The 24,858-nt window shown below is 44.8% G+C and overlaps 1 protein-coding gene across 2 annotated transcripts in view; it reads right to left on the bottom strand.

The window, feature by feature from the left end:
- Nucleotides 1-23,620, bottom strand: part of LOC113570516 (T-lymphoma invasion and metastasis-inducing protein 2) — a 28,779-nt gene extending 5,159 nt beyond the window's left edge. The window contains exons 1-15 of one of the 2 annotated variants that reach the window (XM_035524235.1): nt 23,470-23,620; nt 11,163-11,274; nt 9,731-10,870; nt 8,714-9,158; nt 8,242-8,414; nt 7,248-7,472; nt 6,187-6,372; nt 5,838-5,984; nt 4,290-4,349; nt 3,514-3,681; nt 3,096-3,200; nt 2,912-2,990; nt 2,557-2,646; nt 2,099-2,323; nt 1,168-1,220 (exon numbers count right to left, since the gene is read on the bottom strand). In XM_035524235.1, the coding sequence (XP_035380128.1) occupies nt 1,168-1,220; nt 2,099-2,323; nt 2,557-2,646; nt 2,912-2,990; nt 3,096-3,200; nt 3,514-3,681; nt 4,290-4,349; nt 5,838-5,984; nt 6,187-6,372; nt 7,248-7,472; nt 8,242-8,414; nt 8,714-9,158; nt 9,731-10,864 (3,090 nt within the window). In that variant the 5' untranslated portion in view covers nt 10,865-10,870; nt 11,163-11,274; nt 23,470-23,620. Of the gene's footprint in view, nt 1-1,167; nt 1,221-2,098; nt 2,324-2,556; nt 2,647-2,911; nt 2,991-3,095; nt 3,201-3,513; nt 3,685-4,289; nt 4,350-5,837; nt 5,985-6,186; nt 6,373-7,247; nt 7,473-8,241; nt 8,415-8,713; nt 9,159-9,730; nt 10,871-11,162; nt 11,275-23,469 lie in introns of both variants that reach the window. The other variant, XM_035524234.1, reaches the window with a different exon arrangement.
- Nucleotides 23,621-24,858: the final 1,238 nt, after the last annotated feature.

Here is a 24,858-nt window from a genome sequence, read left to right on the forward strand (position 1 = left end):
CTGTGCATTTCTCCTTGAACAATTGGTATTATGCAGTCATGTGGATAAAACAGCCACCGCATCAGAATAAGGAAGCCAGCTGGCTTAATGTGTGTGGTTTGGCGCAGGAGTCGGTGCCTAGAGAATGGAAATGAGCTACCGGAGCTTTATCTCCAAGAAACACACGGTCCACCTACACTGCACTGTGTAAATGGTGACGTATCGGGGGGGTAGATTTCCAGCCATTTGTCATCATAATCAGTCCTGCCAGAGAATAATACAGTGCTGACATATTGATAAATTCCCCAGGGAGGCAGTTGTGCAGTGCTGATCTCAACGCAATGAATATAATGAGCCTAAAAAAGGCAGAAAGGTGCGGAATATACAAGAAATTAAAGTTTAAAAACGGCTCCTTTTAATAACCCGTCGCCACTTGAAAAAGCATTGTTAGGCATGATCAGAATAAATTCAGGAGCTCGAGGAATAAGTGGAGTCAAGTAAAAGTGTGTGTATGTGAGAGAGAGTTCTGAATGTTTCTGTGTCCTGAAATAAATTGTACTGCAACATGGTCTTTTCAGGCCTATGGTCTAATTACCAAAGAAAAGGTAATTACAAAAAAACTGAAATGTTGAGAATGATGAGAATGATCAAAAGAACAAGAACAATGAACAAGAGAAAGACTCCCACTAATACTCACACACAGGCACACATATACACACTAAACAAAGCCAGTTACATACTGACACCAACAGCTATACACACAAGACCATAACAGTGCCGGTCCACACAGGCCCCAAAATCGGTCCAAGTGAAATCAGGTCATCAGATGCCTTTCCACAATCCACAGAGGAAGCCTTTCTTCAAGCAGCTACTAGTTTGTCTCCATGAAGCTTTTAAAACTAAAAAGTCCCAGATATTCCAGTTACATTACACGTGCCTTTGAAAAACCACTCCAATATTTAGCAGTATAGATTAAACATAAGCATAAGCCTTCATCTACAGTCAGTCATTGCAGAACTTATTGTTATCTGAAGGTATGGAGCACACAGAAAGAATCTGGAATTTCCCTTTGCATGCCTCGCCATCCTGTGACTGGCACCCGATGTGGTCCTGACCCCACCAGGCACACCTTCAGGTCCCCGCTGCCATGGGGAGACCGCATGGAAAGATTCCACTCCGCGATCTTACCTTTCTGCACTGGCTTGCCTTGTTATGTGCCTCTTCAGGCAGGGGTGACACATCTGAGGGAGAGAAGAGGTGGTGGAACAAAACAATTGGAATGGATTGTTGGTTTGTGTTAAGCATAGGGTGCAGAGCATGACAAACAGAGCGCTTAGCTCAGGGGAGATTTACGTTGAGCATGCTCTGGGGAGGCAGAAACATAAGCACAATTTACTGGGGTAAACCACCATTGATTTGATTTCAATAATGAGCTTGTGTGCAGAGGCAATTAATTCCCCCAAGGCTCAAAGCTTCTCAGTAAAGGAAAATTACAACATCTCCAATTAGACTGATTAACCCACTTTAACGTGGTTGTAGTGTAGCACAGAAACACTTTTGTGGGAGATTTCTTCAGTTAATTATTTAGACAATGTGAGGGCAAACTCTTCCAATAATCATCTTTTATGGGTATACATATTTCTAAACTGGCTCAGTAATACATAATTCTGATCAGATTTCAAATCTATACAGGGGTCTATAAATAAGTGTGGAGTGTTGTGTTTTTAATGGATCATCATTATGTCACTCATACTCATGTTCTCGTAAGATAAGCAGCATGAGGTTCATTAGTTCCAGTCATAGCTAAAGAGGGCCAGCCTGACTGACTGACTCTCTGATCAAACCCTTTGTGCCAGGTGCCATAGCTGGACGACACAGCACTCCACTCAGACTTACCTCACATCTGTTCATAAAGCAAAATCTAGTCCTTTGACAAGAATTTATTAACATCTAGAACTTATTGATATCATATTTATCAATCTAAGGCTCTGGAAGAGTAGAATAAAAGCTTGTGCTGTCTGCTGCTACTTGCCATCTAAGTATACAATGGTTGAAATGTTCACTAGCTGATAATGTAGATTTTGGGCAATTGTGTTTAAAACAGCCTCTGAAGTCCTACCTGAAGATACCAGCTGTGTGTGGGGGCTTTGGCTGAGTGGCAGAAGTGGGCAGTAGGGGACGCTGGAATCGCAGTCTGGCCAGATTTTGCTCTGCTCATCGGGTTCCTCTCGCCGGACAACCAGCTGGAGGCTCTGCTGGCCGAAGGAGGTCTGCATAAGGCCCAGGTCCAGAGTGGACATGCTCAGCCCATTCACAGCCAGGATCTCATCTCCCTCCCGCAGTCCTGTGCACAGCAACACAGCCAGCTCGTACAACCAATCAAAGGTCAGCATCCAAACCCACATGCTTAATAAATCGAACCTCACAGCCAGCTAATCTAATCTGGTGTGTGTCATCATATAATTCATTGTTTGCCTGTAATGTAAATAATCATCATTTCATAGCAAAGTCAATATTATCATTTGTCAACAGGAATATTGTAGCCTCACTGTACACTGGATTATTGAAATGAATTACCCTCGATGAATGCCAGGCTCCCAGAATGCACCTCACTCACGTAGATGTGAGTTCTCCTCATGCCATCTACGTGGCCTGTCACAAAGAACCCTGGACACAATGTACGAAATGAGGGAAAAGTAAGAACCTTATCTACCATTCCCTGCTCATTAGGGCCACAACATGACAGACACAGTGTTTTTCCATAGTCTGCCATATTTGAGTTAAATCAACTGCCAATTGTGATCCACCCAAACCAGACCTGAATCTGTGGTTTCAAATGTGTGGACCTCCAGGCCTGGGACACCTCCACAGACAAGGAACTCTGGGTAATTTAACAGAAAAATGCACATATAATACACATACTGCATCTCACCAAAATCAGTGTCTGGGCCTGGTCGTGACATGTTGAAGCTGAGCAAGTCAAGAGGGCGAACCTCGAGCTCATCATACACCTGTTTGGAAGGCGGAGACACAAAGTGGAATAACACGCAGTGACCACTTCACAGCTGTGGTCTAGGCTACAATATACAGTACAGCAGGGTACGTTATTTTCTCACCAGGTCTCTAAGCAAGTCAGAGGGAGCCGGTGTGCTCGTCTCCACAGCCTCACCCGAGCACCTCTTCACACGCAGGCAGTGTATCATCGGGTCCAGCTGCCTGTCCTGGAGCACCACACCCAGAAATACATCACAGCTTCACCAAAGCAACTAGACCTTACTGCCAGTGTTTTTAAGAGCAAGGCTGTCAACCAGGATCTTTAATATTCTGTATTGAAGAATAAATGGTAACTAATGTGGAGACTTCGATTTATCGTCAGCTTTAAGACAGCTCGCTCTTTCATTTCCACTCCTTTCGTGAGGTCTTCGCCAACCTCAGTAAAGCAGGAAGAAAGAAAAGTGCTGATTTAGCAACAGCGGGGTCTTTCACAAGGTCTCGGAGTATGGGAAGTTGTGTGAGGTAGGGTTAATGGGTTACCTTGCAAGCCAAAGAGAGAATGTCAGCCACTAGGAAATCCTGCTTTACAGGAATCCTGACAGTCTCATCGTCAAGCATGTACACGGTCAGCAGGCTCTCTGTGCCGCAGTCCCAAGAATGACCATCGGGTGGCGCTGTAGAATGCAGTTTGCCAAAACTGTCCAGTCTCTGCTGGAAATGAAACGAAACAAAGAGGAATAAAAAGTGCTTTCATAATATCCATCTGCTTACTGTTAATGGAATATTTAAATGTGTTATTATCTAAGACTTTAATTCCTCTGTAATTGCCTTTACTGAACCAGAATGTTTCCTGTAAAAAAAAAAAAAAAACTACTGCCAAAAAGTAAAAAAAATTTTTTTTAAATAAAACAAATAAATAAATAAATAAATATTTTATATATAAAAGTAAAACTTTCACTGTGTAAATGCAAAAAGTCACACTATCCTAACTGAATCTCCATGGGAAAACTGCACCGGGTTGGGGATTCACTGACAATAGTGATGAAATGAAGCCCCTCCCCCACCTCTGCCGAAGGTCCTCTCATACTGCCTGCCTATTTGCAAAGCATAGTGTCAACAGATCAGCGGGCTGTTGGGACAGCTGTATAAGCCCAGACTCCCGAGAACAGAGCACACCCCCCCCCACCCTCAGCAACCCAGGCCTCTCCACCCCTTCAGGGGATTAAAGAGAGTGAGAAACGCCCGTCCAACAGTGGGGCTGGCACCTGTGTCTGGCCAAAAGACATGGAGGAAAGTGAAGACGTGACGTGCGGTACCTCCGAGCAGCTCGGAGTGGGCGGATGGCAGAGAGGTCCAGGGGGGTGTCCCTCAAATATCTGCAACATGGAAACACACACAAACACAAGCACGCGCACAAACACAAATGCAGTCACGTATGAGAATGTATTCATGGTCCCTGCTCAAAAAAGCAGCACGGCTTCTATCTTTGCATCTAATTAGAAACCACATTCCCGAGTCAACCGCTTAGATACTATTCTAATCCCAGATTGGAACAGAGATGGCCTCTGAGGTTTGGTAGGAAACGATCAAAGTTCTGAGTTATGCTGTAATTACAGCTCAGTGTGGGCGGGCTAATGCGGTAGCCTTCATCAGCACGCCGGGCAAATGCCACTGGCTCCCCTAGACACCCATCTGTCCCTCCCCCACAGACACCCGTCTGCGGCAGCTCTCCACAGCACCACAAGGAGAGACCCACTAATACCACACAGCTTTTACACACCAGCAGCAACTTGGCTAGCGAACAAATTTCACTTACGCCAACTCACCACAACCATCTCAGTCTTCGCTAGCTTCTCCTACACCCCAGACCCGTGAACCTCTACGGAAGAATACAAGCACACTCTTTTCCAGTCTCCTTTGTCTACAGATAGTGTGATTTCCAGAACCCTTCTGCTTCCCTCCTATTCTCCATCTTGCAGCAATTAGTCACATGTGGATTACGGTAAGGCCCTGTTGGAGGGGTCTGCCATTAGGGCTCGTCTGGCTGAGATTAGGCTTCTCTGGGGCATTAACAGGCTGGTGGATCAAGGCGGTTGTCTCGGATCGCATTCCAGGCAGAGAGAAAATCATGTGTGTGGAGGGAATACCGAGTCCCATCGCGTAGCAGCCCTGTGCGCTCTGGTGCTTTCTGCCCTGCACTGTCTAGTGCTGGCGAGCGGCACACGGGGGGCTTCTGCACCCTGCGGTTTTACATTCTTGTCTGTTTAAAGACAGGGCCTTTCTGACAAATAAAGGAAGGCCTTTAATCATTCTCTTAAAAAAACAGAAATTAAGAACACATTAACAATAAACACAGTTTGTCAGTGATAATAAAGAAGAAACAATGCTTCAGCCCAGTGCTGCCCAGTCCACAAGCCCTCAGACACGCATGCCCAAGGGCAAAATGTGAAAACTGCATTCCAGGAAACAGGGGTTTAGAGGACATTTATAAAGTAGGGTACTCTGTTTCAAACAGAGGGGCTTTAGAAATGTGTCACTGGTGAAGGTTCAGGCAGCCTTTCAGAGAGCTGTTTACACAGGAGATAAAAAGACACAACGGCCAAGGTGAGTGTGCCAAACGCTGCCCAAAGCATTCCGCTGTAAAGAGCTGGTGATGCTGAGAATTATCAATGTTATCGTGCTTTCAAGGTCGTAACATTCACTGCGCTTCTCGGTATGGTATTAATTTTAACTTTAAATTAAATTCAATTTATGAGGGTGATAAGAAAAAAAATTGTCATCTAAAATGGGGGTACATGTATATATGTGTGTGTGTGCGTGCGTGTGTGTGCGAGCGTGGGTATTTAACGCTTATACCAACATACCTGGGACAGAGACTGTCTCTTTTCGCTGTCGTGTCTGCTCAGGCTGTCCAGACCCTTCTGAGAGGAGAAGATTCCCCGCCTGGTCCTCATGCCTCGAGACTGGGAGCGCCAGCGCCTCTTCAGAGTAGCCTCAGCACGAGTGCACATCTGTGAACACACGCACACAAGAATATACTTTTAGAGCACTTAGAACATACCCTTCTCAACAGATTGAGGAAAAAAAATATAAGATAAAAAAATTTGATTATTATTTTCAATGGGAACATTATTCTATACAGACTGTGGACTCAATAAACTTGCTTGAGTTATTAAGTAAATTTACGCTGGTTCACAGAGTTTTTCCACACACCAGGGCATGGAAAGATGAGACAGAGAAAATTCCGAGGCGGCTGAGCGCCATCTTGGACGGGCGTCCCGCGACAGCCAGCAGGTTCTTGGGATTGGGCGTCTCAGTGCCCTGCAGACTGGCCAGGTAGCAGCGTATGCGGAACAGTTCTACGTTGAACTTCTCCAGATTCTGCTCCCACTGCTGGATCTGCACACAGTGGGTGAGAGCAGCACCCTCAGTGCCTCGTTAAAGAGACCCCCTGCCATTTTATTACCACCTCACTGCTCCCTCACCTGCCCAAACGCACACTTGTGATGAATACACACACTCAGTCTGCGTGTATACACTGTAAATCAGGGGGATTCTGTCTCCAGCCTGTCCACATTTTTGATCTATTCCAGATTCCAGTGTGTTTGAGCAGGACGATTTAGAAGCGTAAAGTCTTGGCATTGTTTTTCAACTGCCTGGGGCGCAGAAGGGCAATTTTGAGAGTGGTTTCTTATAAATAGCTTCATTTTTAGAGCTAATTTAGCTATTCATTAGCAGATTTGAGTGGCTACCTGGGCCATTTTGGCTGTCATCCCACTCCAGCTCACCTTAGCTTAACCATGGAAAACAACATGGCCATGTTCCCATAGATTATGTCATTAGTCTAAACTCTCTTTACAAAAATCTAAACTCCATCAGGAGAAGGGATACATTCAGTCCTTTTACACTGTATGACACCTGTTGTAATTGCATATGTAAAATACGACTTCTTGTAGTAGCAGTAATTTATAAATAGATTGTACTCTTAAAATAGCCATTAAATCATACATTCATATAATTAATATTAATTCATGTAATATCATTACACTTCTCATTATGATAGTAATCAAAAATTTACTTCCACCGACATAAAAGATACTCATATTGACATCAATGTTTTTTCTGCAAGAAACATTTCCCTTACACACACACACACACACACACACACACACACACACACACACACACACACACACACACACACACACACACACACACTAGTTCATTGTGCCAAGCTGTAAGTCTTTACTGAAGTCAAAGTGGTAACTTCCCACCTGGCTCTCGACCGCCTTCCTGTTCTTCTGGTCGCTAATGACAGACAGCTGCAGCTCTGCCATCTTCTTCATCTTGCCATCCATGTCGATCTTCTGCAGCAAGGCTCTGCTCTGGTTCCTCAGCAGCCGCACTGTGTCCTCCCTGCCCTGACGCTTGGCCACGTGGGACGCGCAGGCTGAGTGGATGGCCGTCACCCAGTTCTCCACGTCCGTCTGGTTCGCAGCCTATGGGTGGTGTGTGGGTGAGTGAGGCAGCACAGACAGGTGTGTTATGCACAACCGGCTACGTTACGACTGTCCCCCTTTCAAAAGCACCCACTCAGCATGAAGACTCCATGGAAACCCCTTGGGTTATAACTTGAAGTGTGGTGTGGCAAAACTGATCTTTATGGTTCTATATGGAGGAGGCAGCAGTGGTGTGATTTGTTGCTGATAAATCTAATTTACCAGGGCATCATCTGATCATAGTAGAGCAGAAGAAGCAGGGAGGAAGCTCTTAACACAACTTAATCCTGAGGTTTTCTCCTCTTCACTTTGACAAAGTGGGGTCATACAGTGGACAATAAACAATAAACAAACCTGGACATGTAACCCTCCAGCCAAATTCTCACCAGAGTGCACAGTTTACCAAGATGCAATTATGAAACAGTTCTGTCAGGGAACATTATGGCAATGTGGAAACATTATGTAGACCAACGTAGTCATTATGAGCTAGAGCAAAACAAATAAAATTCTGAGAAAAAAAAAAAAAAATTCTGAAAAAACATTCTGAAGCATAATGTGGTTTCTGAATATATTGCTGTTACAAGTTAGCAGACAGCAACTCTGAATGATATATAACACCAAATACTTCATACTCTGTGGTATGTGTTGAATGAAAAAACACAATCAAACAATCAAAACAATCAAAAGAGTTTGAAAATTTGGTTTATATCTTGCTGTATGTGACAGGTCAAGTGCAGCGTTAAAAATCTGGCATTGATTGGATTCAGACCTGAAACAGGTAGACATCTCCAAAAGCGTTGCTCAAACAGAAGACGTATTCCTTCTTTGGGTGTTCGGGGACAGCCTGCACGATGCTGTCCTCTGCCAGCAGGGCGTAGCGTGGGATGGTCTCCTGCTCCAGACAGCCCTTGCTATTGGCTTCACTCAACAGTAACATGCAGCCTGTTGGACCACGGCAGAGAGTTTTACGGGAAACTAAAAGCATCAGTGACAGCCTGGTTGTGCTCTGTTCTGGTGCTAAACCATGACTGGCATGACCTCCAACCTTAATAAGAACTCAGAATAGAGTGATTTATCCTCAGTTATCAGCACTATGTCCATGGCATTGCGTACAACAGAGAGGAGTTATTCAACTGAGAATTTGGTGTCTACACGTTTTGGAGCCAGACCAGTGGGGACGGATAAAATGGTACAGTCATTAATGAACAGCTGAGCTGCAGTGAGGCGGAGCTCAAGCTTACCTTTGAGTGTGACCCAGTACTGCCTCCACCTGCGGCGTGCCACCAACTCCAGCTTGCGGTCCTTATGAAGGCTGATAAGGGGCTTGAAGGCCAGCCACCCTGCCCTGCGCACCACCCCTTGTTCTTTCTCGAACAGAAGGTCCATCTGCTCCAGGGAGCCCAGAGAGCTGCTGCTGCTCTCGCCCACATCGCCGCCAACCTCCCACGCCTGGAGGGCGTCAGCCACACCTCCTCCGTCGCTGCCTGCCTCCAGCTCCTGCATGAAGTTCTTGTAGATGTTCTGCCGGACGGTGGCACTCTGGCCCCGCTGGGCATATGGGTCGGTCAAGGAGCAGGACGACTGCATCTGGTTGGACGCCAGAGTCCACCAAGGGCTGACGGAGTCTCCCGCCAGGCCGTCCACCCCGCTGATAAAGGCCTCAGAGGCTTCTAGGGTGCTGGGGTCCTGAGAGACAGGGGCATTCATGTAGAAACATACTGTGAAACAATCACTGGAGTGCTAAATAGGTGCATAAATGTTAACACACACTTGCAGTACAAGGCAAGAGCTGCACCAAATGCCAGTTTACACTTTCTGCTGCTGGAACAAAATGAATAAGGGAGCAAACAAAACACTGGTAAGTACACAGTGATTTACAACAAAAGCCGGAAAAAAATGCATGACTATAAATGCCAGTGTTGTCTACATAAATCAAGAGGGCCTGGACTTTAACAAGGAGCAAAGTATGCAACTCTAATAATACTCTGGCAAGTGTAACCGCCTTGCGGAAATTTGCCTGAAATTAATCTTGTGACTTCAGAAAAGTGATCCACACCCATGCAGAAGAGTCTCAGCTTGTGCCAAAATCACACACAGACCTGAATCACTCGGTGCCCCACACGGATCTGATACCATTAACACAGGTGTGCAGGGTGCGACCGTGTTATGCAGAAGCAGACAAACGCAGAGGCTGTTTTGAGTCTGCCCGCATCTGCCTCACGCAGCACCCCCATCCCCACCCCCACCCCTCCCCTCACCTGCAACCTCCGCTTCTTCCTGCTCAGGCTTCCCGTCCAGTCGCCAAGACGGCGGATGCGGCTCTTGAGCGAGCCTTTCCTGGTGTCGCCGTCGGGGACAGACTTTCTGCAGGGCAGGGTGAGCGAGGAGAACGCCCAGGTGTCCGGGCTCTGCTCCTGAGAGGGCGCGTCCAGGTGCTCGGGCTTGGGAATGTCCTGGTCTTGAGCTGCAGGGAAGATGTCATGGGTGGGAAAAGGCACACTCAGCTTCGGGTGGGTGCACAGGTCGGTAACGGAGCTCAGCTCGAAGTCCTTCTGCTCCAGTGGGAGCAGGACCAAGTCGCAGATGCCGCTGTCCTCATCGGTTAGCCCGGTGGTGTTGCAGCTGTTGGTGCTGCAGCCATTTCCAGTGCACTGGCTGGCGCTCAGCCCGGCCTGGCAAAGGAGCTGGCTCACCTGGCCCTCCATCGGGGCCGGAGAGCCACCCACGTCCTCGGTCTGGGTGGAGGAGAGCGTGGTGTAGCCGCTGCTGTCATCTGAAGGCTGGCCAGGGGTGAAGACGCTGTCACAGAGCTCCATGCTGGGGCCCCACGGGGAATCGTACCAGGAGGCCTCGGAGCTGAGAGAGCTGCCCTTACTGTCCCGCAGCGTGGAGTCGGAGGTCCCCGTAGCGCGGCCGGCCAGAGGGAGCTGGTCGTCCATCTCTCGCCTGCCAGTCGTGAACTCCACCCTCAGGCTGCCGTCTTCACTGAAGAGCACCTTGGGACTGCTCCTGTTCTGAAGAGGCTCTGAGGAGGAGTTCTGCACCGTAGGAGAGGGGCCACAACCCTCGTCCTGTCGGCTGTATCCAGCATAGCAGCCGGTCCCCTGGGCCGTGAGTGGCTCATGGTCCCGCTCGCTGCAACGAAGGGACCCAGGATGCTGCTTATTGCTAATGTACTCGTAGTGGCAGGAGACGTAAGGCTGGTTGCTTTTGTGCTGGGACAAGCCACTTCGGGACGGCCAGCGGGCCTTGTAGCCTGGTGCCCCACCTGTGCTCCTCCACCAGCTGTGGGGTGAGAGGACCGCTTCTCTGGAGGGGTGCAGCTTCAGTGAGCATGCCCGCGGCTTGCCTGGGAGGGTGAGGCCGCTCTGCTGGCTGTCTGTATTTCCCATTCTCGTCTGGACGGCCCAAAAGAAAGACAATGTTTATCAGTATTAAAGAGCTGGAACTAATCCAGATGTGATTCTCTTTTTTTGCATTTTCTCACGCATACACACACACACACACACACACACAGACACACAAACACACGTGTTTAAGAGTACATAATACATAAGTAACAAGTTTCCTTTGCCAGCTGTATTACCAGTCCTCAGGACAAACCAAAATAATTCTTCATATTCCGTATAGTTATAATTTGTCCTCTTTAGAATGACGCTGCTCGTGTTACTGTTCCCTGTACACCTCCACCTTGTTGCTCCTGTGTGCTGCTGTGGAGTTCCAATGGATCTGATCCCTCTCACGCTCTCTCTCCCGCTTCGTCTTTCTCTCTCCCAGATGTTCTGCGCTCTCGTTTGCTCATCTGTGGGAGAACAGAGGGGGAGGGCTGTGCGTCAAAAAACAGCCAGTCCTTGTATGTGCGCTGTGCGGCAAGAACCCCCACCCCACATTTAAACGGCTCTTTTGCTTTCCTATGGCTTCCACGCATTCCCTGACAGACACAATATTATACAAGGGCAGGCTTTATACTGTCACTCATTTTCAGGTGTCTATAACCATAATGGCTTCAAGGTAAGAGAATGCTTCCGAACACGCCACATGAATGAAGCGCTCATGAAAATAGTTGACATTGTTTTTGTTTTGGTCTACGTGACTGAAGTCCTTTTTCCTAAGGGGCTGTTATGTGCGACTGGAAGAATTCTCTTTCTGTCTACTGGGGAGTTCTCATATCCTGTGAAGGCCAGTGACAGTTTTTTTTTTGTGACAGTTTTCTTTTTTAGGGGGGGGGGGGGGGGGGGGGGGGGGGGGGGTGTTGGATCAGCTGCAGCTAGGCATATCACCCATCCTGCCTTAGGCTCAAATCGCACCACCCTTTTATGACCTTTGACATCGTGATGACTTCTCTTGAAAGGACACGTCTAGAGCTGAATACAGCTGCTGTGCATACACCGCAAGTGCTCAGTGGCAGGCAGGCCGCTGGTTAGTGGCAGGCTGAATGGAGCAGGGGGCTGGATCGCAGCAGCCGGCAGTGTGATGCGATGAATGCGGGGACCTTTTCAGAAGACAGCCAATGAGGCGGACCGGTTTCAGACATGGGGTCGCAGAGAGGCAGAACAAGAGCATTATGGGACGCCTGCCCCTTCACTCTCCGGCGAGACGGTCTGAATGACGTGAATGGCAGGGTTTCACTCTGTGGGTCTTTTTGTGTGTTGGCTCCACTGGCCATCTGCTGCCTTATAGAGGAGTTCAGTCACCTCCGAACCCCCAACTCAGAGTTTCCTAAACACCATATTGCAGACCCCATCTGATGGGTCAAATGCACTTGTTGAACTTCTGTATTAGTGTGTATAGGAATTCCATCGGCTCTTGATATTTACAGACTTTAATATCAAGACCATCTGTAGCATATGTGGGGATTGTTATTAAACCACAAAACCTACAGAGGTCCACAGACTTAACTGTGTTTTTCTGAGAACATTAAATAAATCCACCAACTATAATAGCTGAATGGCAGTTTTATCTTGGAAGTGGATTTTCCTTAAGCTGTTAAGTTTACCTTTCTATAGCATGGATGGAAATATCCAGAAGGAAAATATAAAATATTAGTTAGTATCTGGAAAAAACAAATTTGGTGTGATTTTATTGGAGCTGGGGTAGCGATGCATCTGCACATGGCTGCACAGAGTGGTAAAGGAAGAAGATATAAAGACAGGAAAACTCTCATCTTTCATTCATACACACAGAAAGAACCACTCTAAACATATTCCCACTCATATGGTATGTGTACGCAAAGAAGTGTGCACGTACAAACAGTGCATGATAATGGGCTCGGGCAGGCCTGCAAAGTGAGCTAATAATGAACGTATGTATTTTTCTCCTGGGCAGCGGTGGCTGGAGCTCTGAGGACAGCATTTTTGGTGGCGGTGGTGGGGGCTGCAACTGTGGTTATGGCAGCACGTCGCCTGGGAAACATCATGACTAGGCCCCTTGTTTGGACCGGCATACCACAACTTCCAGCTCCTCAGGCAGACTGCCGCACCGCTGCCCGTGCCCAGAGTGAGGCAGGGAAAAAAGCGGGAATAAAAGCCACGAACAATGGAGAGAGGTTGTTGCTGGGACCAAAGTGTCGAGGTATGATCACATGCTAAAAGTGGAGCTTTTAGAGCAAAGCAGACTGAAAGAACCAAGCAGTGCTACGCACTTCATCTTCAGCGTAATGGTACCCATTTGACTTTTAGCATTATCCACCAAGCAACATAACACATACCTAATATTTTCCCGTTTGCTTTTGGCTTACCAGTTTGTTTACTTGAAAGCTATACCTCGTGATGTGATGGAACTAAAGAAGGGCAAAGCACTGCCTGGAGCCGCCATAAAGGTTGAAACTAGCCAGACCATCAGCACAGCTAACCACAACAGCACTGGAGTCAGCAAGGCACATCCAGTTGCCAAAAAACATTTTCTCCACCGCTGGCTTTAGTTTGTGGTGAGATGAAATAATGTTCAAACGTCGCCAAAGACGGAGCGCACGGGCTACATGTTTCAGAGGCACAAGAGCTACACAATGTCCCGTCAGGCTGAGCTACTCTGAAGTGGATGTGGTCACCATTACTTCAGAGTTCACAGGATTTGGTATAGTTTAACTTTGCAGTGATTTGAAACTAAACAAACTTTAAAATAGAAAAAAAGAGACAGAGGGAACATTCGGTCGGGAGGTCGACCAACACGAGTGCTGATCCCGTTCGATCCCAACATATCAGGGCAGGAAAGCTGTTGCATGCGTCAAAGGACAATCCGGAGAGGAAGGAAAGAGCTCCACGGCCAAGGTGGCCAGCTCTGGCTTGCAGGAAGAACCGGGATGGGGGCTGGATTTCCAGGCTGGGGGAGGAGTCCCCGTAGTCCGAGCCTCTTCCCATGGGAAAAAGGCTGTGATAAGGCAGGTCTGGAGTCAGGGGAGCAGCAGTGGCTACACAGGAAGCTGAGCTGGCCCCATTTCCTCTCGCTGCCTGAGAGGAGCCCTAATGCTTCGCTGTGGACAGAAGGGTGGAGCTTGGCTTTCTCCAGGTGGGGAGCAGAACAGTTCTGGGTGTGTCCACACAGCTGCTTCCCTGCAGTGCTATGAACTTTTTCCCTTTGTAAACATGACCACACTAGCGCTAGCACCTTGAAAGGCCTTTTTGTTCCTCTTTGTAACCAGTACATGAAATGCTTGGTCTACAATTTAAGGTAGTACGCTTGACTAAAAATATGGTGGTTACCGTCTCTGGGATGCCTGGATGCCGGCTGTTCAAACACGGTTATGTCAGATCACCTTACTTGTAAATATATTTCATTTGGAAGGGAATCTTCAATCTGCATTTATTAAATATCAAATGTAAATAAGCCTGCTGTAATGACCAGTGAGTCAGTTAGGTATGGATGCCATGGAAAGCATCAAAATATGCCTTGTGTTATTGAACTCAATAAATTCAATTACTATTCCTCCCTCTAACTGTTTTTTTTTTTTTTCTGGGTTGGCATCAAACCTAAAAAGCATAGTTAGTGTATTGAATTACTACAATCATGTGAGAAATTCTGTTCTTAAACGTAACAAAACCAAACTTAGTCATTACAGTTTTTGAAAGATTTCCCCTTCCTCAACAAAAAGACACTCTCTTATCCTGCTTATCCTCTTATCCTGAAGAGAGCGGTGTTGAGGCACAATGCCAGGGCCAGCGCCAGCGTCTGGCACGGGCCAGGCTATTTAGCCTGTAGATGCCAGTGCACTATACAGGCCCGCTGAGCCAGCACCCATCCATCACTGCCAGCTGAGATAAAACACCAAGCATAAAGGTCATAGGGCAGCACCACTGTGCGTGGTGCTCTCGGCCTACAGAGCGTTGTTGTGCATCCAGCTGGCATGGGCTGCTGCTCTGGAGAAGAACCACACACGATCGCAGCTGCACCCAAAGGACGGAGGAGATATGACGTCGACTTTTCAGTTCATTCTTGATTTTTCAGTTAATTTGGGAAAAAGCAAACATTGATTACCAGCCATTTCCAGCACAACCAGAAAGCTATTGAAACAGTGATTTAATCTCAGTTAAATATTTCCACTATTAATAGATAGCAACAGTGAAGTGCAGTTAGCTTGTCCATGGCTTTTTTAACACCTGGCTCCTACAGGTACGTCCACATATATCTGCTGGCCTCTAATGGGCAGAATACTGTGCTCATTGCTAAGCCTGTGTAAACAAACCAATACCACATACAAACTGCACACATTTACTTATACACGCATATGCAAACACACTAGCTCACTATGCTAAAATGTTTTACTTTTTTTGTGTGAAATGTTGCAATTGGATGTATAAAAACAATGCTTACAAGTGCTGTGTGTATTAAAAGTAGGAAGCACAGTTGCATAATACCTGATAAAATCAGTCCTAAAGGTCAACTATGTCTGCCCACTAAAGAAGGAATGTAAAAAGCTTAAATGTAAAATGTAGAATCAACTTTAGAAAAATAAATAAATCCAACCCACCAAAAACAGCCAGACCACATCCACCAATTGTGCCATCTATGTTGACTGTGCACTGTAGAATCCAGACCATAAACAGACTAGTGCATGAACAGACGCGCTCCCAACATGGAGACCGCAGGCCTGCAGATGATCTCAATGTGAGAAAACAGAGAGGCCTGCTGCAGTTCTTTGTGCTTGATCAGCTATGAACAATACCCCGACACACTTTGAGAAGACAAAAGCAAACAGCCTGGCTCATAACAAACCAAGAGCGTGAAAGCCAGCTAGGGAATTCTGCCGACATTCTCTTTAGGCAAGAACCTGACAAATCTCACTATCCCTCCCTGCTTCTCTCTCTCTCTCTCTCTCTCTCTCTCTCTCTCTCTCTCTCTCTCTCTCTCTCTCTCTCTCTCTCTCTCTCTCTCTCTCTCTCTCTCTCTCTCTCTCTCTCTCTCTCTCTCTCTCTCTCTCTCTCTCACACACACACAAAAACCTGGTCATTTACTGCTCTTTAATCCTTTCCTTCCATTTGTCATTAACCAATCAGATGAGAAAGTTTTGCTTGAAATTGTGACACAGGATCCAAAGAAGGGAACCCGACTCTTCCTGACTGTCTGCTTAAGGCACTGTCAAACTATTCTGAAAAATGGCCGCGGGTCACCATTTTATGAGCGTTATATAATTTCTCTGCCAGTGGTGAAGGTAATGAACACGGTCTAATAACAGTATAATGTGGGCAAAGCCCTCCGAAGCCCTGAGAACATCATGACATGCTACAGAGAGGACTACACCATTCCTTTTCTCCCTCTCTCTGGCAATATAAACTGTGTGTGCAACAGGAACATGTAAAATTATTGAATTTGTAAACACACCCAGGCTCGACCCTGTCCATCCTCCAATCCAGTTCTCACTTGAAGTTGGTGCTGTTTTGAAAAAGTCACTTCCTGCCCTAGGGTGTCTCCTCTAGCTCAGAGGAACATGTTAGCAGGAGAGAAACAGACACGAACACAGCCTCACCACTCTTACATAACCACAAAAAAACCAAAAACAACAAAAAAAACCTAACTTTGGTTGAGTCCCACAAAAACTGATCTCACAAGGAGGAATTTAAGAGCCATGTTCCTTATGCAACATTGTGAGTGGCAGGCATGCACAGGACCATAAAACATGCTCCCATAAAGACCCAGATTGAGCAATGTCTAGAAGTGCTACCATATTAGTTTACACACACACTGTTTAAACGGTTTCCTACAACAGCTCATCTAAGAGATGAAACACTGAGAAAATTCAACACAGGGTTTGTGTGTTTGAGTACACGCATCTCAAGCAGATGCAATGCCAACCAAGCCAACGTGTGTGTATACTTTTAATGCACAGACAGTGCTGATGAAAGAGCACCACAGGTCTCTCTCTCTCTCTCTTATGGGAACAACAGAGAAATAAAATGGGGAAACGGAGGATGATGTGCAATTAAACACAGCTGTGGCACAAGGCCTCTCATTATCCAAGGGAAATGCCTGGGAAAAAACAAGGATGATGTCATTAGGAGGTTACTGTGAAAAAAAAAGTGTGTATTAAGAGCGGTTTATTCTACTGCAATAGTCACTCCGGAAGCAACAGGAAGACGTTCCCATCTGCGCCTCTCCTTGGCACCAATGAGACTTCACTCTGAACAAAGCCAGCAATTAAAATGGCGTCAATTTTCCAACTTGGTTCTCTGCACTGAGGGAAAAAAAGAGAAGGCTACATTTTCTGCGTTCTGTAGTGGCAAAGCACCAATAGTCATATACCTTTAGCTCAAATAAAAAAACAAACATTACCTTTGTACAGAACATAAAATAAGATGCATGGAGAATAAAAACGCTCCAAATAAAAAGTACATGAGTAAATGTGCACCAGAACTAAGCATTTGGACATTAAGACTAACATACCCAGCTTGTTACTGGAAGAATTGGGTAAAATGATATATAAACTTAGGACAAAACCGACTTTGGTACAAACATATCCAAAGCTAAACTAATGTTTCTTTTAAAAATGTGTAAAGTCTGAAGATGACAGGACAACCTACTGAGTTAGAAGTGGAAACATAGCGCTTAAGGTGTCAAAAGACCAACAGTGTCACGCGAACATGCGGCCAACGAACACCACACAGGGCAGTTCCGTGGCCTGGTACAAACCAGCACGGGATGCTGATAAGAATAAATTTACAGTAAAAAGACAGAGCAGGAGTCCTCAGATGGGGCCCGGTTTCCAGTGCGGCAGCACCGCAGCATGCATTTTTTCCACACATGACGAAACGAACAGCCCAGCGCCCAGACCATCGGCTACCCAGTCACTCAGCTGCGGTTCAATCAAAGCCATGTAAAGGAGTCTTAGAGATACTAACCAAATTACATCTGTGGTCATTTTGTAACCCTTATTCTCATGTACTACATGTTTAAGGTTTTCTCTTTCCATAGAACTTATGCCCATGCACGAGACAGTTAAACTCTGACAGTGGATTATACGGACAAGCATGAAGGCCAACCGTGTACTGGCTGCCTTTAACATGATGACTAAAATGGTAGAAGGAAAATTCCTGCTGATGTTGTATATTATTAAGACTGAAATTAAGACGGAGTAAGTGCTTTAGGATACTGTGGCAGTCTTAGAGAGGAAAATAAATGTATTTAATAAGAGTAACACTATTTAAAAGCCTATAGTCTCCTACCAAGGCACAGTAGCACCTTTTGAATGAATGTAGACCCAGAGCTAAATCCAGACCTATGACTCGTCACATCGAGCTGAATCCAAATGTGCTTTTCCACACGTTTTTAAAAAAAAAGTGGGGGGGGGGGGGGTGCATGTAGGTTTGTCAAGGCCAACACTGGATGTATTTATTTTGGGAAAGGTCTGCACCCAGACAGAACCCTTCCCTTCCTCTGCGGCTGGGATTTCAGCAGGCACACACCGATGCTCAATGGCTCCTTGCATTCTAAACCTGTGGGTTTCCAGCTGAGCTGGGAGCACGTGCCAGGGCTGGGCTGGGTTTCCCGCACTCACTCAGGTGTGAATGTGAGAGGCAGTGGAGCGGGGTTGGATGGGTTGGGGATGCTCGTATAGCCAGTGGGCTCAGTGTTTCAGTTGCAGCTTAACATAATATTAAGAAAAGGGAATGTTAAAGACCAGCATGGGATTAGTATATAATTCAGTAGTGAAAGCAGTGAGTAATCTTTCAGTCTTGACAGGCCAAATGATCAGCACATAGCCAGTAAAATATGACACATGAAAAATATAAAAATACGACATATGGAAGCTTTATTAGTGCTTAAACTCTTCGGACACCCTAAATAGATGGTTATCAGAAAACTGTAGTCAACAATTTAACCAGCTTGATGAAAAATGGATCGACTAAATCTCATAAGCCTAAAAGTATATCTAAGCATAAATATAAATAAAAACAATCAATTTGAATGTCTACCCTAGTGAGACTTTGGTGTTGTAGGCCACAGGATTCTGGTGTGAATAATTGAGCTGAGTTTGCCTAAAATAAACTGTGAAGATGTTATCCCAGGCCCCTCCTCATCTCTGCTGGTGCCCAGTCCATGCTGCCTTTGGGGGAATCACACGGTTCCACTGGGCCCCAGCAAGCAGGTTAATGTTGTATTTGAACCAGGCTTAAAAAAACAACTGAATGTGAGGAGCACTAAAGTCATATCACATTCCTCCATCAGAAAAAATGCAGCCATTTGCACATGAAAATGGAGGTTAATTAGGTAGAAAATCCACCACAAATTCCACACGCCAGTTCAGACAGTTGAAAACAGAGGGTCCTTCTACGTTTGCCCACAAAAGAAGGCACTTCTGAAACTGGATTGGAAATGTAGCCAGGCAATGGTCCAGCAGTGATCAACACAGGGAAAAATCAAAGCAGGAGACTGATGATGCCAAGTCTTCTCTCACTCTCAATCTCTCCGTCTTCCTCTCCATGTATCTCTCTCTATCTCCATGTCTCTGTTTTTCTAGTATTAGGCATGACCATAAAAATGAGCCCTAAAACCTGCCTTTAGAAGTGAGCGATGACAGACATACATACCCATAGTTTAAGAGCAATGGGGATGAGAATATGAGTTGGGAATATAATATCATATCAATTATATCTCTAAGGCCAGTAAGCAACATTCCGAATGAACTCTGCCCCTCTGAAAAAGGTCTATGAAAAGACAGGAAAATTACTTGAAAATGACTTTACATGTGTTATATACTGATATACTGATTACATCTTATATTGCTATGCTTAGTTCCAGCCTATGCCCTTCAATTATAAAACGGGGAACAAAGAAAATATATTTTGAGCTAAAATAACATGCCATGAAAATAAAGCCTACAACAAATCTACTGGTTTACCATTTTAATTCATTGTTATTATAAAGCAATCAGAATTCAAATCAATACCTAAAAAAAGTAAGAGGAAACAGCAAGAGAAAAAAACTAAAAAAATCTCAGAAAAAAGACAGCATTAGGCCTGTTTTATTTGACAGACACTTGGCAACCCACTCTAATCTATGCTCCACTGCATGACCCTTAGTTTCCCTTAGGCCCCTTTAGATTTCAGATGTCACCTCTGGATCAATATAATCTATTTTGAAAGGAAGCCATCACTCAAACTAATTATATATAAACTCATTCAAACACTTACCAAGTCATACCCATCAACTTGTCAACACACATTCGTATTGGGGGTGAGGAGATATAGCCTTGAAAAGTCTATATAGCTACGTCCTTTATGCTGTACCCTAAACACCTTTGTTGTCTGATCACTATAACCTGTCATTTTTCATTTTTGATCAATTCATTTATTCACACAGAGGTTTGGAACCCAAACTGAGGTTGTTAACCATGGAAATGTGAAGCTGCCTGGCATTGTGTAAACACGTGAGGTGGCTGTTGGCATGCTCCTGTGAATCCCTCACCTGGCAACAAGGTGCAATCAAGGGCTTCACACTGGGGTCAGATATTAGCTACCTTTCCTAGCAACCTAGAAAGAACTAATGTGTGAAGCAGCAAAACCTTTAATTCACAACAACAAACTAAAATCATGAACACTACGCATCTTTGTGATGAACTGATGTGGTGGGTAAATTCAGAATTTAGCAAATGGTGTGCGACACTTTTTCTTGATTTCTTCCCATATTCTCAAATGGGCCACATTTATTGGTCATGTCATGTGACATGACCCTCCTCCACCCTTAGTGAAAGCCTGTTTCTAACAAATCCTGAGTAGGTGTGCTCTACATGAACCCTAATTAGACAAACAATAGCTTGAATGCCATTGGCCATATGGTCTGAAAGGCAGGGTAGACACTCATCTATTTTCCCCAGAGAAGGGGCAGTCTCAAGAGGTCAGCAGGGGACTGAGATGAGAATGTCATGTGGCGTCCAAGGGAGCTGTGATAAAAACAAGAATTGCTGAAGAAGTTAAATTTAGATTAAGTGACTAAGTGTATACAAACTATACATGTTAGTCTAAAAGTATCCCAAATATAATTTAAAGCATCTAAAGCACATATAGTTTATTTCAAAGGTACATCCCTGCACATATATTTATAAGCTACACATTACTTTTGTCAGGAATCATTACAGGAATCTTTAGAACCTGAAAGTATATAATTAACTGTGTAATTCTATTCCAAGTTCAGTATCTTTAAAAGAATGGACGCAACAAGCCATATGCAGCACAGAGTATTAGAAATATTATCAGAGGGAAAAAAAACTTCAATTTTGTTGGATGTATGAAGCATCTGCCATAAACCAGAATGGGTCTAAACCAGTACAGGTTTAATTTTTGCTAAGGAACAAAGTACATTTTTTTACTACTCCATTTCACCATTGAAACAAGTCTCTATAGACACTGACAGGTTGAAAAGACAGATGTAATAAACAATAAACAAACTCATATTTTTGTTCATTTATAATTACCACATGGGTTGGCTTTGTTGATACTCTACTATTGAATAACACAGACCGTCCCTGCTTCCGCACAGACAGTTGCTACTCCCACAAAGACAGAACTGGATCCCATCTGCAAGCTGAGACATCTGGGAGAGTTCGTCAGCAAAAAGAAAACACAGACTGCAACAGTGCTGGACAGGAGCTGGATTGAGAGACGCTGGCCTGAGTACAGCATTCCACAGCCACACTTTAGCTGCATGTGCTAGCAATCTAACCAGCTCTTCATCAGGGGACCAGCGTCAGCTGGCTAAAGCTCTTGGCCAGATAAGCGCATATAAATGCCCCTGTACTTGTGCTCCACTGAAACCAAACAACAAGGCTGATTTGTTGCAATCAGGAGATTGTACATTATGCGGAGTGCCTGGACTAAATGTGCCTCAACTGGTAATGCTTGCTTCTGTGCCAGATGGTTTCTGGGACTACAATGAACAACCTGCATAGATAAATGATGTACGCTGTTGTAGACTAGCATGTTTAGTACATTCTCTTACTATTAGAGTTTGTGTAAGTTGAAGACCTTCCCTTACAATTTGAGGCATTTCAGTCTTTTAGTTCCCGAGGACACAGAAGAAATGTGTTCTTTTTTTGCTATTCCGATTGATGGGTTGGATTTGTCAAATATAGCATTTTGAATGTATGGTGTTGTAGGCAAAACTCCAAGCAGAACTCAAAAATACAGCAGAGACTGCATTCCTGCCATCCTGATCAAAAGGGCCAGACATATGTAGAGGCAGGCACTGGTGAACATAGAGCGAAAGACTGGTCATTATAGGGCAGCGTTTCCACAACAGAGCTGTCTTTGTGCCATATGCAGTAGCCTGGAGAGAAGCTGTGCTTTGGAACTGATCTAAGCGTAGCTCTCCATGCTCAAATCTGCACCTCAGCCAATACTGGACGATCTCTGCTTTGAGCTCCATTCTCCAGAGCCATGGTCCAGGACTGCAGCCAATCCTTTTGTGTTCTCTTTAGTAACCTGTGGTGTAATGCACTCCCCTGCAGCACGACGAAGAAACGCTCGCTCAGCTAGGGCGAACTGGAGCCACTTTGAGACACAACAGAGAGGCATAAGGACCCTGTATTGGCAACATGCAGGATATCTTTGTATTGTGTTAATCAGACAAGACGTTTGCACAGCAGCTGCAGATTTTGCAAAGTACTAAACTTGTGCACAAAGACTGCAAAGTAGACCATGCTGTAGCTGAATGCAAAACACATCTTTAAACTGGGCAAAAGGGATGAGAGGGAGGTTGTTATATTTATGCATAATTTTTGTCTTTAGTGTGAAATTGGAATTTCAAGTAGGGAAGGTTAGTTAATCAAGCTAGGCTAGAGTTAATCATGTCACAGATGAACCCAGAGGTGGGTAACTAGATAGATACATGGTCAGATATGCAGATCTGAGGGGGGGGGGGTGAAAGGGGGGTAGAGTGTCTGTCTTGGCAAAATGATTATGCACAGAGTAGCAGGTGTTTCTTGAGACATAAGAATGAGAGGGCCTCGGATCCCCTGGGGTCTGCATTGTTTTGTCACTGCTTTACAGTTCACAGAAATCTATGCTCCACAGAACAGTCAAGCTCCCTCCCCACCTTCAGTAAGTGCATCCAAACCCCACAATAGTTCTTATACTTTTTCCTGATTTAAAGAATAAATGAGTTTATAAAACATGCAATACAGCCTGAAAGACCATGCACGACTCCTTAGATTAATGAAAATGATAACAAGATTAAAGATAATTTGGTACCTAAAGAAGTCTTACCATCTAGACCATCTTACCATCATAATTTTTGGCGATGGAAATAGTTGTGCATCCGCCCACATGAAGCGCTAACAGTTGTGTAATGCTAATTCGAAGAGGGATGTCTCAAAAAATCCTGGCAAACAATACATTCAGAAATAGATTTTCTCTGAACTATTTCAGAAATAAAGAAAAACAGTGACAAAACTGGTATATAACTACACCCTCAACCCATGCAAAAATACTTAAACGAACAGCAGAAGACAAAGCCCAATGTGTTCGTTCCAGAGACCGTAAAAGTGGGAAAGAAAAAAGTGAGTGCTACTCACCAGACGCTGAAACAAAGAAAAGCAGAATCATCCGTAATATTAGTCCATCATTTTTAAAGTAAACTCCGGCGCAGCCTACGCTTGCGCCGCCTTCTAACTACGCTTGGTCGCGTCCTTCTCTGTTCTCTGTTAACGCCAAGTGATAACTAGCCAGCTGTGTATCGCATCGCTCTTTTGGTGGAAACCACACCTCCATCCCTGAAACATAACCGATCCGTTAACCTCTCAGAGGCCATTTACTCTGTCTCGCTTTCTTTCCTGCTTGCAAGATGAGAAATATGTGAAAAATATGTTGATTATTGTAGACAGTAGAGGAATGACAGTGTGCCTAAAGGTCCTGAAGACTATTGAGAAGCTACCAGTATATAACGCCTTTAAAAGGGTGCCTAAAGGTCCTGAAGACTATTGAGAAGCTACCACTATTTAACGCCTTTAAAGTACAATATGTCGCAAATTTAGGTGTTGCTTGTCAGTGTTTCTGCTTGTCAAATGGCCACGTGGCCAAACAATGGAGCAGGAGGTCTCCATCGTCAGTCCATCCAGCTGTTTCTTAGAAGGCATATTTTAACTACTCGTAGCGCATATTACCAAACAGAAGTTATTTCCGACCGTTATCTCTATCTGAAATTGTTCATTTCTAGAGGTGATATGTTTCATGATAGGTTTAAAACAATGGTTTTTCCCCCTCAATATATGTGATTTAGTATAAGTGGGTTGCTAAGATTAGACAAATGTCTTTCTGATCGCTGATATGGTGTGAAGTTAGCGTTGTATTTGTGAAATAACGGACAAGAGTAGAATAACTAACCCCAGATCGCCAATGTATGTCCTACGTTTGTTAAGGTGGTTGCGCATTTTTGTCATTATTGTTTTGAGGGCTGGCAATTGCAGAGACTATCTGGGCAGCACAGGGTGCAGTATATGAGCCACCCCTGGCACACACACGGGATGATTTAGCAAGCAACGTTATGTCTGGGGACCCTAATCAAGCACATTTTTAATGGAAAAAACGTTTACACACCCTATAGAATCTTTACCTGTCTTCTTACTTACCTGTCTTCTTACAGACCATCCTTATATATATATATATATATATATATATATATATATATATATATATATATATATATATATATATATATATCCATTATTTTCTTTATTTTTTCATCGAGCATTTCATCGTTGATTCTAAAAGTCCCGCTTAGCTAGCTAGCGTGTTACGGTATCTCTCTGGTGTCAAACAATTAAAGAAAGAATGAGTTTAGATGTTTTGCTGTTGCTTTTTCAGTCAACTTCTTATAGCCAGCAGGGGCCCACCTGATCTTTGGCGTCTTACACATTTGCATGGTTAGCGTAGTGGTATATAAAAGAAACGCTAGACACACACAC

Source organism: Electrophorus electricus, chromosome 3 (genome assembly GCF_013358815.1).
Source record: "Electrophorus electricus isolate fEleEle1 chromosome 3, fEleEle1.pri, whole genome shotgun sequence".
Classification (NCBI taxonomy): Eukaryota; Metazoa; Chordata; class Actinopteri; order Gymnotiformes; family Gymnotidae; genus Electrophorus; species Electrophorus electricus.